Below are 18,113 nucleotides of genomic sequence, written 5' to 3' on the forward strand. Positions count from 1 at the left end.
ATGTAATATTAAGGTGAAACCGAGTCTTAGAGATCGAATTATCGAATCGCAAGCTAATGATGAATGATTGCTAAAAATGGTAGCCAAATATCAGGATAATGAGGAGTCCAAATGGAGTACTAGGGCAGATAAAGGGATTCGATACCAAGGACATATTTGTGTACCTAATGTCTCAGAGTTGAAGGACAAGATTTCGACAAAAGCACATCGAACTAAGTTTACTATTCATCCTAGGAGCACGAAGATGTATCGGGATGTGAAGAAATTATTTTGATGGCCGAACTTGAAGAAAGAGATCGTAGATTATATTTCTCGATGTTTTATCTGCCAACAGGTGAAGTCAGACCATTAGAATCCATCAGGTTTGTTGCAGCCATTGAAAATACCTGAGTGGAAGTGGGATTGTATTTCTATGGATTTTATAGTTGGTCTCCCCAAGACTCAGAAAAAGCACGATGCGATATGGGTGATTGTCGACCGACTGACAAAGTCAGCACATTTCCTTCCCATCCGTATCAACTATTCGATGGATGAACTCGCTAAATTGTATATCAGGGAAGTTGTAAGACTCCACAGCATCCGTAGTTCTATCGTGTCAGATCGTGATCCTCGTTTCACTTCGCGATTCTGGATTAGCCTACAGAAAGCTATGGGAACCACTACAGATTACAGTACAACATATCATCCACAATCCAATGGGCAGACCGAACGTGTGAACCAGATATTGGAAGATCTATTGCGTGCATGTGCCCTTGATTTTAAAGGAAGTTGGGATGACAATTTACATTTCGCTGAGTTCGCCTACAACAACAGTTATTAGGCAAGCATAGGAATGGCCCCATATGAAGCTTTATATGGGCGGCCTTGTCGTGTGCCTAATTGTTGGACTGAAGTACGTGAGAAAAGTTTGGTCGGGCCAGATATTATTCAGGAAGCTACTGAAAAAGTCGAGATCATTCGTAAGCATTTACAAGCTGCGCAAAGCCGTCAGAAGAGTTATGTCGATAATAGAAGACGTGATTTAGAGTTCGCAATAAGAGATTATGTATTTCTGAAGGTCTCTCCGATGAAGGGACTTATGCGGTTTGATGCAAAAGGAAAACTTGCACCACGATTTATTGGACCTTTTGAGATTCTTGAACGTGTTGGAGCAGTAGCATATCGACTCGCTTTACCTCCTCAATTGGCAAGTGTTCACAATGATTTTCATGTATCGATGTTGTAAAAATATGAACGAGATGCCTCCCATGTTATTGAGTGGAAAGATCTTAACCTGCAAGAAGACACTTCTTATATAGAGAAACCGGTTCGAATTTTAGACTGTAAGAAGCATGTCTTACATAAAAAAACTATACCGTTAGTCAAAATCTTACGGTTACATCATGGAGCAGATGAAGCATCTTGGGAATCAGAAGTAGAAATTCGAAAGAAGTATCCTCATCTCTTTGAGGAATGACCTTAGGTAAATTTCGAGGACGAAAATTTTCTTTTAAGGAAGGTAGGAATGTAACACCCGTATTTTTTAAAAATAAAATTTTAAATTTAAATTTTAAAATTTAAACTTTAAGTGGGAAGGACGGAAAGAGATCCACCGATCTTGTTATCCTTCCTCTTATCTCTCATCATACAAAATTCCTCGTATCTTGTAGTTCCCCAACCAACCAACCTTCTTAAAAAAAAAAAAAAAACGTAAGAAAACAAGAGTTCTATTAAAATTGAAATAAGCAAGGACTAACTCGTAGAAAAAGAATATGGAAGGGAAAGTGCGAAGGATGAATTTCTTTAAAATCCACTTATTGAGGTAAGTAATTTTATATTATTTTTCTTATTTTATTTATGTAATATGTAATTAGCATGATCTACACATTGGATGGATTGGATCAATCAAACATCCATTGTGTAGGTTTAATTAATTCATGTAAAAAGGTATGCACAAGACTTGCTAAAGTATAGAATGTGAGATTTTAAGGTATGCGTAGGGCTTTATGGGTAATATGTAGAATGTGATATTTTTATGATGGACAGAAATTAGTACGATCCGTACCGTTCATGGGTGTTATGACAATTAATTATATAATAATTTTTAAAAATCAGATCGATTCGACACCTTAATGGACTGTACTGGTCATATATCTATCAATCTTCTTCCTTAACTTAATAAGAAAAAAAAAGATGGAAGAATAATTCTCTACGCAAAATACAATTTGGCACAGAGAATTATATGACATAATTTGAAATGTGTGATTAAATCATCACCATTCATTAGTTCCTTAATATTAAAATAAATTAAAATCTTAAATTCTAGACAGATTAGACCATTGGATAAGCAATATTGATCTGAATAAATAATAGATCATACGTTGTATTCATTATGTGTAATCGTAAGATTTTAAAAAAATTCTTATTTATGTGATTTTAGGAAGTCCTAATTCAATTCAAACCGTTGGTTCACAGAATCATCTCCACTACATTAAGGTGAATGATCACGATGTGTTTCTCATCCATCAAGTTAAAATAGATGGATTATTTGATGTGTTTTATTATTATCCTTATTTAATTACCATGATTTAATTGATATAATTTAATTGTCATGATTTAACTGATATGATTTAATTGTTATGATTTAATTACCATGAATTAATTATCATGATTTAATTGCTATGATTTAATTGCCATGATTTAATTTTCATGTACTCTTAGTTAATTTAAGGGACTGTGATTTCTGTATTAATAATGATATGATTTGATTAAGGTGTTAGAATATGTTGATTTAAAAATGATAATCGAAATAACCTATGCAATATATGATTCATGATTATATGGTGCATCTATCAATTGCATACACAACACGTGTTGGATTCCTAGGGGACCTCTCTGGATGGTATATCCTGGTAGAATCGTTACTAGAAGTCTATTATACTAGTGGAAGCCTACTCAAGGAGTAGATACGGGCCTTGCCTATGCTTACCAAATGGTAGAAGCCTGTCACTCAAGCAAGTGGACGGATTCCCACTTGATGCATTATTGCATTGCATTTGCATTTTTTTTTAAAAAAATTTATAATGTATATGTTTATTGGGCATTTTATTATAAATTGATGTAAAGAACCATGTCAAGAATTCTCACTAGGCCTGGCCAGCTTATCCTTTTTATTGATGGAAAAACAATATAAATGTGAATGAGGGTGAGCCGGTGGCTCAAGAACAGGAATACGTGGCCGAGCCAGAGGAAGATTTAAGGGACACGTGGCCCTACTTGATAGAGGAAGAAATTACTGCTTTAGAATAGTCATGATTTTATTTTATTATATATGATTTTCTTAGATTGTTAATTAATTTTTCAAGTTGTTGGACATGTTTATTTCATTTCATAAGACCCCGAATGGGAGAGTCCTTAACTATGTTTATGATTTGAAATAAATGGTTATTTCTTGTTTATGAGATGATTTTTAGTATAAATGGAACGTAAATCTACCGTAAACTACTGAGTAGATGAGATTTTTGTAAGCAATTTAATAATTTAAATACACTTAGTGTACAAGTCATGACATGGATCTCGGGTCCGAAGTATACGCTAGGTACTCGAAATTTGGGTCGTGACAACGTCCCTACGATAAGTATGCCTATAAAATGAAAGACTGCATAACACAGCCATATATATAAAAGACTCATCAGGTGAACTTATCTCATTGTCCATCTCTTTATAATCCTTTCAAAATGGAAGATTTTTTTGGAGAGGTTCAAAAAGCTAGCATCAATCTAAAAGATTTCAAATGCCGAAAGGTCGAGTTGGTATGTAAGCTAACTTAGGCTTGGTTTCGGACTAGGATCATAGAGGGACGGTTGAACTTATATCAAATCCTATTCTATACGACAATTAGAATTAAGAGAATGAAAGATTCTGATCTATCCAAATGATATATCAATATCGGGGGTCAAATCTCTCCAATACTTTAAACCATGACTTTCTGAGGAGTGGTCGGATAAAGAAAGGGGTTTGATCTAGATCGTCCAACACCTGAAAGTTGACAAGGTGAGCCACTGAGAGGTGTTGGATGACTATGTTCGATAGAGATCAACCCTTAAAGTTTTTGGATTCTAGCCTGACTATTTCCGTCAAAGGCATCTAGGGCTTTTCCTTTATTAAGCAGATTCAAGCCTACTAAGGAAGAGATTACGTGCCTAAGAAGCCCGCATGAAAAATCCAGAAGGGTTCCAAAGCTTAATAATGAGTTCCCATTGCCTCAAGAAAGCTATAAAGGACCATTCAAAGAAGAGCTCGAGGTCCCACACCAAATACATGTATCTACATATCTACTTTACTTTCCTAGCTTAGTTTGCTACTGCCCAGTGGCTCCCCCACTGCAGTATATTTACCTTATGAGTAAATTAAATATCTACAACCTTATGTTACCAGATCCTTATGTTCATTTGAATTCCAATTCAGTTGGTTATACCCTAGTTATATCCCGCGGACCGCTTGCCTCAATCGCCTGTTCCGATAGGTGCGTTAGGTGTTTATCTTTCCTTTTCTTTTCACTTTAATAATAAAAAGTACGAGGCACAACGATTGTAAAAGGGCCAATACATGAATAAAAAATTGATCGCGTTTATACTAGTTTTTATTTTGTTATGTGTAAGTCTTTTGCTTTAAATGAGAAACACTACGCTAAAGCACTGGTAAGATAAAATTTCTTTAACTAACTGGTTCCATAATCATTGGTAGAAAGAAAAAAGAGCTCATTCACAAGGATTAACATGTCCCTTTGCTCAAATCACTTAAGTACAATGCACATTTCTAAATCAGTCAGTGATCGAGATGACTCTAAGTTTCGATTTAGTCTCCAACCTGTCCGTCTCAACACATATTACCTATCAATGCAATTAATATATATTTTGGAGTCGAGTAGACTCTACCAAGTCTATGCAATTATACACGCACATGTACTTCCGTTACCGGCCCTCAGCCGCACAAGTGACTTTGATTGGCTGAATTAAGGGCAACACAGTCAGTAACATCTATGTCATTGGTTGGTATGACCCTCAACAAACGGGCCTCTTCCATTAAAAATAATTATTATTATTTAAAAATTAACAAAATTAAAACATGACGCGATAATATAAGAACATCAAAGGTAAGCACCTGTAAGCACTGCATGATAGACGGCCTGCATCAAATATGACACCGCGTGATGGAGGGGCCACATCAAAGGTGGCCTGTGGGCTCACATGATGGACAACCCTCTTCAAAGGTGGGCAACGCATGATGGGTAGTCAACGTCAAGGTGGCGCCTATGATGGATCATGAACATCAAAGGCAGGACCCTGTGGGCAGATGGACGGGCCACATCAAAGGTGGGCCATACCCATACAAGATAGAAGGTGGACATTGAGTAGTGCAAAATTGCCATTTTATGAAGAGGCCGGAATCAACGATGGGCATATGATGCTTTTTTATTTGTTGCCTGTCATTACTGGACAGGGTGAACGTGAATAGCTTGTCCTCCCACCAACAGAAGTTCCCGTGGGCAGAAGTTATGTAGGGCCACCATGACATGTCTGACATCTATTCTGTCCATCAATTTCATCATTTTACGTGAGTATATATATGAGCCTAAAATGAGGTAGATACATAACTTGAGCGGGCCACCTTATGAAAAAGAGTGGGATGAAAACACCAATAGTTAAAATCTTCCCAGGGCCCACGATGATGTTTATTTACCATGCAAACCGTTGATGAGATTATTCTCATCGGGATAAACTTAAAACACAAAAACTAGCCTAATAGAAAATTTATTTAACTATGGGACACTTTTAATGGTACCCGGATCTATCCCCACTTGTGGCCCACTCAAGACATGGATTTACCTTCTTTTTTTTTTTGAGCTCATATTCTAATTGAGATGGTGAAATGGACCTACCACGTGAATATCACAAGGGTATCAGGATGGGCTCTGGATAGCCTGAACTAAAGGATGTTCCTGATGGGGGCACAGACAATTCCCATTCATGCCTCAATTGGTGGCAGCCCCTCATTAGACGCAATCTATTATCAGTAGTTGACAAGCACTTCATCCATCATCGATGAAGTGCCACCAATGAAAAAGAGCCATGTGTATGTGTCATGCGTGGTCCAAGAGTAAATAGTAAAGATTTAATTTTACATGATGACAATTTTGTCATTTTCACTGTCGGCCATGCTTGACATGCATGCATGGGATCTTTTCATTGGCGGACTATCATTGCTTATGTGGTGTGGAAGATGCAAATTGGTTGCGCATGCATCCCAGAGTAAGTTCCTTTGCATGAAAGCTATGTGGGGCCCACCATAATGTCTGTGAAAAATCTGCTCTGCTCATCAGATTTTCGGACTCATTACATTATAAGAGCTAAAAAATGAGTTACGTCATATTTATACCCAATTTGATATAGTCAAATTAAATGACTCAAAAGGTGCTACCTAACAATAATACCTCACTTGATTTTATAGTTGAAATCTGGCTTAAATAGCCAAAATAATGATAGAAATGGCGGATCCTTACTCTTGCTCAGGTGGAAGACTCTCCGGAGTTTCAACACCCGGTGAAGGGTTCGAGTATCCATAAGTGGTGAAAACCCACTACGGCATGAGTGTGTGGGTGTGTGTGTGCGTGAGTTAAAAATAATAATAATAATAATAATAATAATAAATGATAGAAATGGCTAATGGCCACAACTAACAGCTAACTATCGATGGCTGATACATCTAGAGGAAGGAGAATCATTTCGAGGAAGGAGAATCATTGGAAATCAGATAAAGACTGAGACAAGATGGTCATAGTCACATGAGCGAGTGTTACACAATTGAGCGCTGAGAGATAATAATCATTGTCTACATGTGGCAAGATATGAGATGCCAACAGCCAACCTATAGTAACCACCATCTATACTTGGTGTGGTGAAATATGAGAGACCAGGATCATTTAGTGTCTTAACCCGTCCATTAATTGTATACAGTAAAGAAAGTGGTGAAACGATAAGAAAGAATAACTGTTGGTCATCTACACGTAACAAAATATGAGAGAACACAGTCATTTTGTGGCTTAACTTCTCCAATAAGTTCTCTTCTAACCATACAAAAAAGAAGTGGCGAAACAATTACATATAGGTCATAATCACTTAATAGCTTAAATGGTTACATGCACGTCCAATGCGTGACATAGCGGTTATAAAGATAACTTTTCACTAATTGCTTGAGAAATTCTATAAATATGAGGAGCGAAGAACTCGAGGGTCCTGGTAACACGGCCAAATCCAGTACCATGTTGCTATCTCTATCTCTCATGGACCCTTATTTTTTAAAATTTATTATTATATATATTTTTTTAAAGTGTAACTCCCCATCGATCAACAGAATAAGTTGTAGTCTTAGGTGTAGTGTAATCTCCTTCCATCCATGCCACATTGTTGGGTTGTAAGGAAGATTATAGTGTAATTCCCTTTCATGTATGCCATGCTGTTGGATCACAGGGAATAATCTAGTTTAAAGAACCTTCCATCTTTACCATGCCATTGAACTGCAAGGAAAGTAGTTAGATTTTGTCAACCATATCGCCTACCTGCATGGCCTTTACCCATGTTTAGAATAGATAACCAATGCAACACTCGACTTGCACTATCGTTTGTTAAGATGATCATCTTGTTTCACTTTTCGTTCACATTGAGGTTCTAAGAGATGGTTGCCATCATCTTCCAGACAAATGCCATCCTCCCCCAATTGATCATTAAGATGATATATAGATTGCCGTTCATCAAGACAATCGTCATCCTATCATATTTAATCTAGTTTCAGCTTTTATCCAATTATCTATCTCTTCTTTTTATATTGTTGTATTGTTGAAATATAGTTGCAATCACGTGAATATTAAAATTCTTTGAATTAAAAGGCAAAAAGAACTTATATAAGGATGAATCATTCCCTTCACAAATCATTTGATCTCGATAGGCATGTGGTTAAATACACGACCAACCTTCAAGGTAGTCTCATAGTTTATTTTAGTGCCGGCGGAAGGGGAGGTTAAAGGCGTTCGGTTCGAATCAAACTATATCCAACTGTAGCACACCTGGCTTAACACATTCAAAACTCATCTGCACCACACAACAAGAAATTAGGTAGTTAGAAATCCAACCAATGAAACTTTTCACAAGTTTTGGATCACGTTAAAAATATTTGTGTTTTTCATCTTAATGATAATAACCTTAATTATGAATTGTTTGGATAACATATAAGCATCATGAATTATGAATGGTTTGGTTGACATATGAATGTCATGATAGGCTCCGGGAAGGTTTCATTTGTGAGCATTTCTATTTACGTTTGAGTAATGTGGTCCACCCAAATTCTAGATAGGCTTCTCACCTGAGTTTTGGATATGCCTCATTTTCGACCTCTATCCTATTGTTCGCTTGCAAAAATCTATGGATGAACTAGATCATTTCGGAACATCAGGATGGCCCCAAATAGCATTTGCTTGTTGCAGGGCACAGTTTGGGTGGATCCCGACGTGTGGGGCCGACTATGATGTATGTGGCTTACATCAACGCTGTCATCCATTTTCACAGCTCATGTTAGGGAATGATCCAAAAATGAAGCAGATACAAATCTTAGGTGGACCATACCACATAAACAATCTTGATTGAATCTTCACTATTAAAAACTTCACAAACCTAAGGGAATGTTTATTTGCCATCCAACCTGTTGATAATGCCCAAAGAGACCACATGCATATCAGCTTGATTCAAAAATTTCGTAGCATACGAGAAGTTTTTAATGATGGATTACCACTGTTGTCCACTTGAGAATTGGATCCACTTTACTTTTGGGAGCATGCCCCCAAATGAATTTTAAAAATGAATAGACCGCATGCCTACAATGCACATGCTCACAAGGGGTCCCGCACTTAGATTTAGATCTGCTTTACTTTTGGAAACATGCACTCAAATGAATTTAAAAAATGAGTAGACTGCATGCGTATAAGGTACATGCATCACAGTGGGTCCCACGGCAAGGTATCCCACCTACCTCGGTAGACGATAGACCCAAGCCGCGCACCCGCTGGAATTCCAGTTGCCCCGCGCGGCTAGGGGGTGAATGGGCCATCGTGATGCATATTACGTAAATCCTAGGCGTCCATCGAATATGTCAGCCTAAAAATGAAGGGGATTCAAATCTCCGTGAATTACACCTCGGGGAAAAAAAGTGTGATTGAATATCTATCATTAAAAACTTCTATAAGGGTACTCAAACCTCTTTTGAGTCTACCACCGGGCCAAGAGTCACCCAGAGGACTCTGGCTAATTTGCCAACATGAATCCGAGCGTGAGATCCAGCCACTTGTACCCGGACCCAAAAATCTGGCTGGCCCACTCATCAGGTGGTACACACATGTAAAAGAAAAAATAATAATTATTGAAGTACAATGATCGGTCTGTATTTAACATGGGATTGTTTACTACCCCACCCGGACCTATACAGAGAGGGACAGTCCTGTCAGCGTCTCTGTAAGGCCCACCGTGATGTATTTGTTTTATCTATGCTGTCTATCTATTTTGGTAAATTATTTTAAATGATGAGCCTGAAAATGAGATGGATCGAATGCTCAAATGGACCAGGACCACACGATATCAAACAGTGGAGATTGAATGCCTACCACTGAAAACCTGTTAGGGGCTGCTGCCTTCATACAATTGGATGGAAAATAAATATCACAGGAGGTCTTAGGAAGGTTTCAACAGTGGTGTGGTCCACTTCATCCTTTGATCTACTTCTTTTTTGAGCTCTCCTCTAAGATGATCTTTCAAAATGGATGGATGGATTGGATAAAATAAATGGATGAATGGCTTCGATCAAATGACAACAGAACCACGTAGCCGTTGAGAGGACCGTCCGTCTCAAGCTAGGTCCTGGTGGGGGAGTACCCAATCAGCGCCCGATGAGCAGCCGGATCTACCAATCACACGTGTAACAGTGACAGGTGTTACGAGCGGCCATGCGGTTCTATCCTTCAAACGGTGGTGAACTCTCACCGTAGCCGCCCAAGAGGGGAATCCGTACCGCATCTCAGATAGCAACAGTTGGAATCCTTTTTAAGAACCGAAAACCGTACCTCGCGCTGGTTAGCTACCACGGTTACTTTTGCTGACCGAGAGCCACGTGGTTGGAACTTTCATGCGATCCATCCGTCCATCAGGTACGATACCTCATGTTAACGATCAAACCCAAAATTAGCTATTCAAATAGGCCAGAACACACGAAAAAGTTGAGATGTAACGGCCACCATTAGTTGTGTAGGGCCCACTGTGCTTTTATATTCCATGCCATCCGTTGATCTGATGTGACTCATGAGGATGAAATAATTACCAAAAGTCACAGTACTATAAAAGATGGTGGGCCATGACACGGGAATTTAAAGGTTTTAGGTAGATTTTTTTGGTGTGGCCCATGTAAGGGTTGAATCAGCCTGATTTTGAAATTAGTCAAAGAAAAGCTGGAGTGACGTACCAGATGGACGGCGTGGATCTCATGCATATTTAGGACTTTCAACGCTGGAGAAAGTAACGACGGTACATATCCAGCGCGGTGTACGCAAGCGTTTAACCTTTTTTTAATCCCCTTTCCTCCTGCCTTTTCTGACCTTGCGAGAGGCGGGCCCCGCCGCCTTCCAACGAATAAAAGCTAGCCCACGGAATCCACGGCCGTATTCCGCCCGTACGAAAATACGTACACCATAGCCTACAGAATTGGATCTGTCCAAGATCAGAGAATGCATCGTCAAATGGAAGGAAGATGAATGCAAAAGGAAGAAGGCGAAGCAGACCTTGTACTTTCTACATGACCGTATACGGATTCTAACGCCTCATGTACGGTCAAGGTACGGTTACCGTATTTTCGCCTTTTCATTCCTTTGCTACGGCCCTCATGACTTTTGCGGGTTTTCTTGCTTTGATTGACAGAGACTGGGAAGAAATAAGGGTTACGGTTTTCCCTTTTTCTTGATTTTTTGGGTTTTTTTTTGTTTTTTGGTTTTCATTTTCTATCTGCAGTGCTGGAATTTTATTTTATTTTATTTTTTTTCCTGCGTTTAATGGAGTGGTAATCATGACATTGTCTGCTTTTCTTTTTTGATCGATTCATTGAATATGATTTTTTGGAATTTTTATTTGATTATTTTATTTTTAATGGATTTCTAGGGTTTGGAAAGGTCTGTGAAGTGCGGCTTGGGATTTCGGGTGTCTGGTGGAGTTATGGAAATCTGTTCGGGTTTGAAACCCTATTCAGCAAGAAAAGTTTGAAGGTCTGTGTTATGATTGATTTGAAGGGTTATTATGGAGTCTGAAGGTTTCTGAGGTGGAATTCGTCGGTGTTGGCTGTTTTAGGAATTGGGTCATGGAGGAAGGGAACAGTTCGTGGGTTAGGAGGGTGAAATATTCGCATACAGTCTATCATCGGTTGGATTCTTCTAGATTGCCATCTGTTACGTTCTCTCTTCAAACCAATTGCAATCCTGTGTTAAAGCCTAAGATTTCGAACACACCTCCCGGATCGGTGGTCAATCGTTTATCAGGAGTAGTTCGAAATGATCCGAGAAGAGCCCCTGTCAAACAGAGATCAAAATCTCCTCTTCCGGAAATTGCTCTTTCAGATGAATTCGAGGAAGCTAGGTCTGATAGGCAGCGGTTTTCGACCCCCGGTCCCAGGAGAAAAGAACCCGATAAGAGAGGTATTGGTAGATTATTTTCTGGACAGGCCTCTGATTCTCAGACGCGTGCTCTAGGGAAGTTATCTTCCGTGAAAATCCCTGATAAATTATCTTCGACGAAGATCACGGGGAAAATGAAGAATCGGAAAGAGACTTCATGGGTGAAGTACTTCGACCATGGAGGGGGAAGGGTCTCGGCTGTAGACACCATGCCAACCGTGGATACTACGGAGGAATGGATGGTGGATCTTTCAAAGTTGTTCCTTGGGCTTAGGTTCGCCTCTGGCGCTCACAGCAGGCTTTACCATGGGATTTATAAAGACCAGCCAGTTGCAGTGAAGATGATCACAGTACCAGATGATGACGAAAATGGAGCCATGGCGGCTCGGTTGGAGAAGCAGTTTACTACAGAAGTCTCTGTCTTGGTTCATCTTCACCATCGAAATGTGATAAAGGTAAAGCTCCTCTTGCTCTCTCTCATGTTAGGCCATGAAAAGGCTCCATGTTGATGTCATTTGTGAATTTATGAGTCTACATTCACACAGACATATTCTTGAATAGTTAAGCAATTGCATCTGGTATCATTTCTTTGTACTTAGATTTTATGTCGGGTCCAAACCAAGATGGCATTTTTTGAAGCAATTCTGTTCTACTTTTGGATCATCAAGAATTTAGCTGTTTTGGTTCTACCCTCTTAACTGTTCATCAAGTCTCTACTTTAAAGCGCTCTTTTGTAAGGTTTCAAAGTTCATGGATATTCATTGAAGTTAAGTTGCTTTTGGATTCATAGAAAATTTTCTCAAGTGCCAGAGGAGTCACTTGTAAAGGAGGCCTTTTGCATAAAATTATCAATGTTCCAACTTGAAATAGCTTGCTGTAGATAATTGATTGTATTTATAATTAAATCTAACCATTTTACATATCTAATGGATATGTTTTAGTTTGATTCCCTTGAGTAGCCTTCATATTCTTGTGTATTTTTGCAATGTTGTTAATAGACTCACCTCAACATATATACTAAATGGAAGTGACGCCACTATTTTGTATTGTGTTGGCTTACTAACGCAGGGAAGGGCAAGAAACAATGATGATCTTCCTCAAGTGATTAAAACCTTGAATTCACAATGAGAGTTCTTGAATGACCCCGGTGTTACATAAAGATCGATAGATTGTGTGTCTCGTGACGATGTTCAAATCAAAAGTTACGACCCTTTTATGGTCAAAACTTTGAACGGCAATTTTTCCATATCTAGAATGAATTTCTTCAAACCGAACACACCCGAGACCCAACTTTGTCACGCCTTACGTAGGATTGAGTCTGGTTTTGACGGACTACTTCTGCTTTCGTTTGGACTTCTTTTGGTCCAGTCATGCTAAGAATGCATCTGTAGCACGTCCTACATCACTTACCCATGTTGCGAACCACTCGTGTTACCACCATCAACTAGTACAACTTGTTAATTATGTGCAAGACTAGCCAGCCACATTTTCATAGTGATGAGTATGTTATGCTGTTTGTTGTGCATATTCTCTTGGTTGAGTGATTATTATGTTTCGATATTCTTTAACCATATCTGATTGAGCTCATGAAAAAAAAGGGATGTTGAGTGGATCATCATCATCATCATTGCCTTATCTCAATTACTTAGGGTCAGCTAGCAATTGTAGATGTTTTTAATATCATGATTTGTAAGTCTGATATTTACTTGTTCATTCTCATGTCACGTCTATGGTATGATGCAGTTAGTAGCAGCATGTAGGAAGCCTCCCGTCTTTTGTATCATCACAGAGTATCTTTCGGGCGGTTCCTTCAGGTCACTCCTGCACAAACTCGAGCACAAAGCTCTTCCTCTACCAAAATTGGTAGCAATTTCTCTAGATATTGCTCGGGGCATGGAATATGTTCACTCACAAGGGGTGATTCACCGCGACCTCAAACCTGAGAATATCCTATTTGATGAAGAATTTTGCTTGAAGATTGCTGACTTCGGAATAGCCTGCGAGGCAGCATATTGTGATTCTGTGGCTGAAAATCCAGGGACCTATCGATGGATGGCACCTGAGATGATCAAACACAAGCCCTATGGCAGGAAGGTTGATGTGTACAGCTTTGGACTTGTGTTATGGGAGATGGTGACAGGGACAATCCCATATGAGGAGATGACACCTGTCCAGGCAGCCTTTGCCGTGGTGAATAAGGTATCTCCCGCAATTGTCCTTTCTTTGCATTTCCCTTAAAACTTCTAAATTTTTGCAGGATTGGTTGTCCTTTCCTTGTGTTTCCTTCTGGAACTCTTAAATATCTGGATGATTGGTTTTCCTCAATTAGCATCAATTGAAATAACATGGATGAGCACATCAATTCATGCTACAGACTGAGCTATGTTCCTCTTTTAAATTATAGAATCCCAAGAACTGTTTGATGAAAACTACCATGTTGAATATCATGATGAGCTTAGCACAATTTTCATTATATAGTTTTCTCTTAACCATTATCCTTTGGGTGCTTTTTTTAATGCTGTGAAATCACCAATTTTAATTTTATAAAAGACAAACAAAAACTTCATTAAAGGAGAAGAAAGATACAAACAGCCGAGACTGCCCAGAGGGCTTACTGAAGGCAAAAACAAAAAAACAAATGCATACTCCAAACTAGCAGAGATAAAGACACAGCTGAAGCTCAGTAGGGAGACAAGCTGATCAAGATGCTCCTGTACTCCAGATTGACCTGGCCAGCACATGGTTGCCTGTTGTCTTCTATGAAAAGTGCAGGTCTAGATGTTCCTGCTTTTGCTAGCTGATCAGCACATCACTGGCTGCATGAATACATGCTTGAATGTGATGTCCCTGCCTTTCATAGATCTGTTAATCACTTCATCTATCAGATGCGTGATCTTTCCACAGGCACATGCTAGAATTAGCCCAAGCAATCGAGTTACTGGAGTCTCCTTCCACCACTGCCAGAAGCAAGTTAAAATTTGACAAATGTTTTACAGCTTGAAAGAATCTAGCAGCACCAAAATAATCTGCAATTTTCAGAGGCTTTTGGCCTAGAAACACTGATCTTTAGAGCACTACTCGAATCTGCACCTAATGATAATAACAAAAAGTACCTATCTTTAATGTTGAAAGTGGTCTTACTTTTCTCAAAATGGCAATGTATGAGTTAGCACTCTAGTCATACTTGAAAAAACTCACATTTTTTAGGTTTGTTAATTCTACACGCATGTAGTGGTGTACGCATCCACATTCGGCCACACATGTAAATATGAAACAAGTGTGAGATCTGAGCTTTCTATAAGGTTGGAAATAATGATTAGATCTTCTACCTTAAAAATCTGACAATTTTGCTCTTCAGGTATGCCACAACATACCATTTCAATTGTCAGTTAAATTTTCTTTCTAGCCCTCCATTTATTTTGATATGTTGGTCTGTCTGAGGTGTGAAATGACCCGATTTTTGTGCTGTAAGATTTAAACAGTTTAGATTACCTGATGGAAATCTCAGATTTTACATGTGTCACATAATGACACATGTACCCCTGTGTGTGGATATTTATGGTTCCCACGTATGTCTAGAATCAGCAAACCTCCACATTTTGACTTTAAGGGCGTGTTTGATTTTCTAAACCAATTGTAAATACACTGCAAATGGGAGTAATGATTATTTCTTTTGGTAATTGCGGCATTGTTACCTGTGCTTGATTTGATGGTTACTTTTTGAACTCAAAAACCGAGGACACTACAAAATATATTTGGAGCCCATCTTGATGTATGTGGCTTATCCACACTGTCCATTTGTTATGCCAGCTATATTTATGGCTTAGACCAAAAAAATGAGGCTGATACAAAGCTCAAGTGGACCACACCACAGGATTTAGGGAATCGAACATCTACCTTTAAAAACTTATCAGTGCCACTATTTCCTTTAGTGTGGGCCACTTGAGTGTTGGATCAACCTCATTTTTTGGTTCATGCCTCAAAACGTTACGCTAAAATGGATGGACGGCGCAGATATATCTTATATATTAGGGTGGGGCCCAAAAATTTAAATTTTCTTTTTTGACTCGGTTTTCAAAACTGAAATGTAATTGCATTTTCAAACAGGGTAGAGAAGTAATAATTACTAATTCACTGAGCATTTACATGGGATTTGGAAAATCAAACAGGCCCTAAAGAGTAAAGAAAAACATGAGTGGCCTTCCAGAGATGGGGTAGAACATCAAGATTTGTGGTATGGCTCATGCACATTGGACCCATTCTCCACAATGGGACTGTTCATCCCGTAGACGTACCTAATCATAGATCTGTGGTGCGAAAATCACACTTATTACATGATTCAGTGGGTACTCTCTATTTGGATACTTGCTACTAGAAAACAGAATTTTGTAATTTTCTTTTTGCCTTTTCTAATCAGCACACATAGTAGACTGTAGTAGTGAAAAGAAGGTAAGAGCTGCAACTCATTGCATTTCTAATTAGAAATTTGAGCCTTTTGCAGAACCTGAGGCCCACCATTCCTGCTAACTGTCCAGCTGCCCTTCGAGCTTTGATCGAGCAATGCTGGTCATTGTATCCAGAGAAAAGGCCTGAGTTTTGGCAAATTGTGAAGGTATTGGAGCAGTTTGAATCTTCACTTACTTCTGATGGCACAATAAACCTGGTTCTGAACTCAACCTGCCCAGATCAAAAGAAGCGGCTTGTTCATTGGATTCAGAAGCTTACCCATGTGAATCCTGATAGTCTATCAAAGAGTAAACACTCCTGACTCTTCATTTGCTGATTTTTTAAAGCTTTACCACCTACCATGTAATTAAAATGCCTTCAATCATCTGTGATTAGAGTATCAAAGAAACAAGAACACACACAAAAGTATGCAGGCAGACTTGAAAGCTTTTGCCTGTCATGAGAAGAGCAATTTCCTCTACTCGATTCATTCACCATAATGATTGTTGATCCAACAACAAGGTTAGGATCTTTTTAGAGCTTTTCTTTTTTATTTCTTTGTCCGGATGGTCCTACAGCCAGATGGTGGCTGAGATCAGAATAGAACCCTTCTTTATCTCCACCGTCTATTAAAACAGATGTCCCCTTGATGTTGTTCTTCTTTTCCTGCTGCCCCAAACACCCAAATGCACCATTAGTTGCCCGACAAATTACAGGATGTAGAATTTGTGTGGATGTGGTGAGCCTGCCTAATGGACGATCAGATTTAGACCAATTTAGGGCCATGGGGAATCCAAGGTGGGCCAACTAGGTGGACAGTCCAGTTCGATGCATGATACCATGATGCAAACTGAGATGCATTGATCACTTGAAGAAGCAGAACATTGTGGTGGTGAAGTATCTCCTTTTATGCTCTGCATGTGGTAAACATGAAATTTCCTTTTAATATGATTTTTTTCCCCTTTGGTTTTCCATTCTTGTTTTGTCATGGCACAAAGATATGTGAATGTGCAGAAATGAATGGAAAAAGAAATATTTTGTTTCTCATACGTTGCTTATGGACCATGAATAATCTGCCACCTGACGGCCCCATTTCTATGTGAATAGTGTTCAAGCCATGGGTCGTGGTTCATAATTAACTATGATTAGATGATCTAACCATCCAATCGATGGATGGTTGCCCGTTTAAATGTGGACAGTTTGGATCACTGCCCCTCTTGTTTCAAACCATTTGCTTACCGACTATCTGAATGGTTGAGATTGTTGGACTGTGATGTTTGGGCAATCGCCCTGTTTAAATGTGGACAGTTTGGATCACTGTCCCTCTTGTTTCAAACCATTTGCTTGCTGACTATCTGAATGGTTGAGATTGTTGGACTGTGATGTTTGGGCAATCGCCCTGTTTAAATGTGGACAGTTTGGATTACCGTCCCTCTTGTTTCAAACCATTTGCTTGCTGACTATCTGAATGGTTGAGATTGTTGGACTGTGATGTTTGGGTAATCGCCCATCCTTGGTGGGGCGTATTGGATGGACAGACCAATGTATAGCACGCATGCCAACTGAACCTTGGATATGGTGTGGCTGGAGCGCATAGACCATGAGTGCTTAATGAGCTCAAGGAGGCATGAACCTCACGACACCCTTAAAAGAGTAATTCAACCCTGTTGCATGGCCCGGGTCCGAAAACTGCACCAGATGGGCTGTGTCCTATTTGATGCACTCCAAACTACCTGATTATGCAAAATGGTTGAGATTAGATGGCAAAAGGTTTATGGTTTTGCAGGCTACGAGTTCAGGTTTTGCAAGGAGCTAATTTTGATCAGGTCCTGTTTGGACGTACCTAAAAGCAGACATTGGTTTTGCTTTTTAGCAGTATGGGAATCAGAAACTGGGTTAGGCAGGTTTCTTTCTCCCTGCAATTTCTGCC

At 39.2% G+C, this 18,113-nt stretch overlaps 1 protein-coding gene across 4 annotated transcripts; it reads left to right on the forward strand.

Moving 5' to 3' along the window:
- The first annotated feature begins 10,663 nt into the window (after positions 1-10,663).
- On the forward strand, positions 10,664-16,664 carry LOC131245513 (serine/threonine/tyrosine-protein kinase HT1-like). Of its 4 annotated transcripts, none has more exons than XM_058245033.1 (5): positions 10,664-10,909; positions 11,229-11,332; positions 11,415-12,192; positions 13,481-13,936; positions 16,239-16,664. In XM_058245033.1, exons 3-5 carry the CDS (start codon positions 11,425-11,427, stop codon positions 16,503-16,505), a joined length of 1,491 nt encoding a protein of 496 aa, XP_058101016.1. In that variant the 5' UTR covers positions 10,664-10,909; positions 11,229-11,332; positions 11,415-11,424; the 3' UTR covers positions 16,506-16,664. The 4 variants fall into 4 exon arrangements, with proteins under 4 accessions (XP_058101016.1, XP_058101014.1, XP_058101017.1 ...); XM_058245034.1 differs by lacking the exon at positions 10,664-10,909 and adding an exon at positions 10,989-11,130; XM_058245031.1 differs by having other exon boundaries at positions 11,229-12,192.
- The last annotated feature ends 1,449 nt before the right edge of the window (positions 16,665-18,113 follow it).

The sequence above is a fragment of the Magnolia sinica genome, chromosome 5 (genome assembly GCF_029962835.1).
Source record: "Magnolia sinica isolate HGM2019 chromosome 5, MsV1, whole genome shotgun sequence".
Taxonomy (NCBI): domain Eukaryota; kingdom Viridiplantae; phylum Streptophyta; class Magnoliopsida; order Magnoliales; family Magnoliaceae; genus Magnolia; species Magnolia sinica.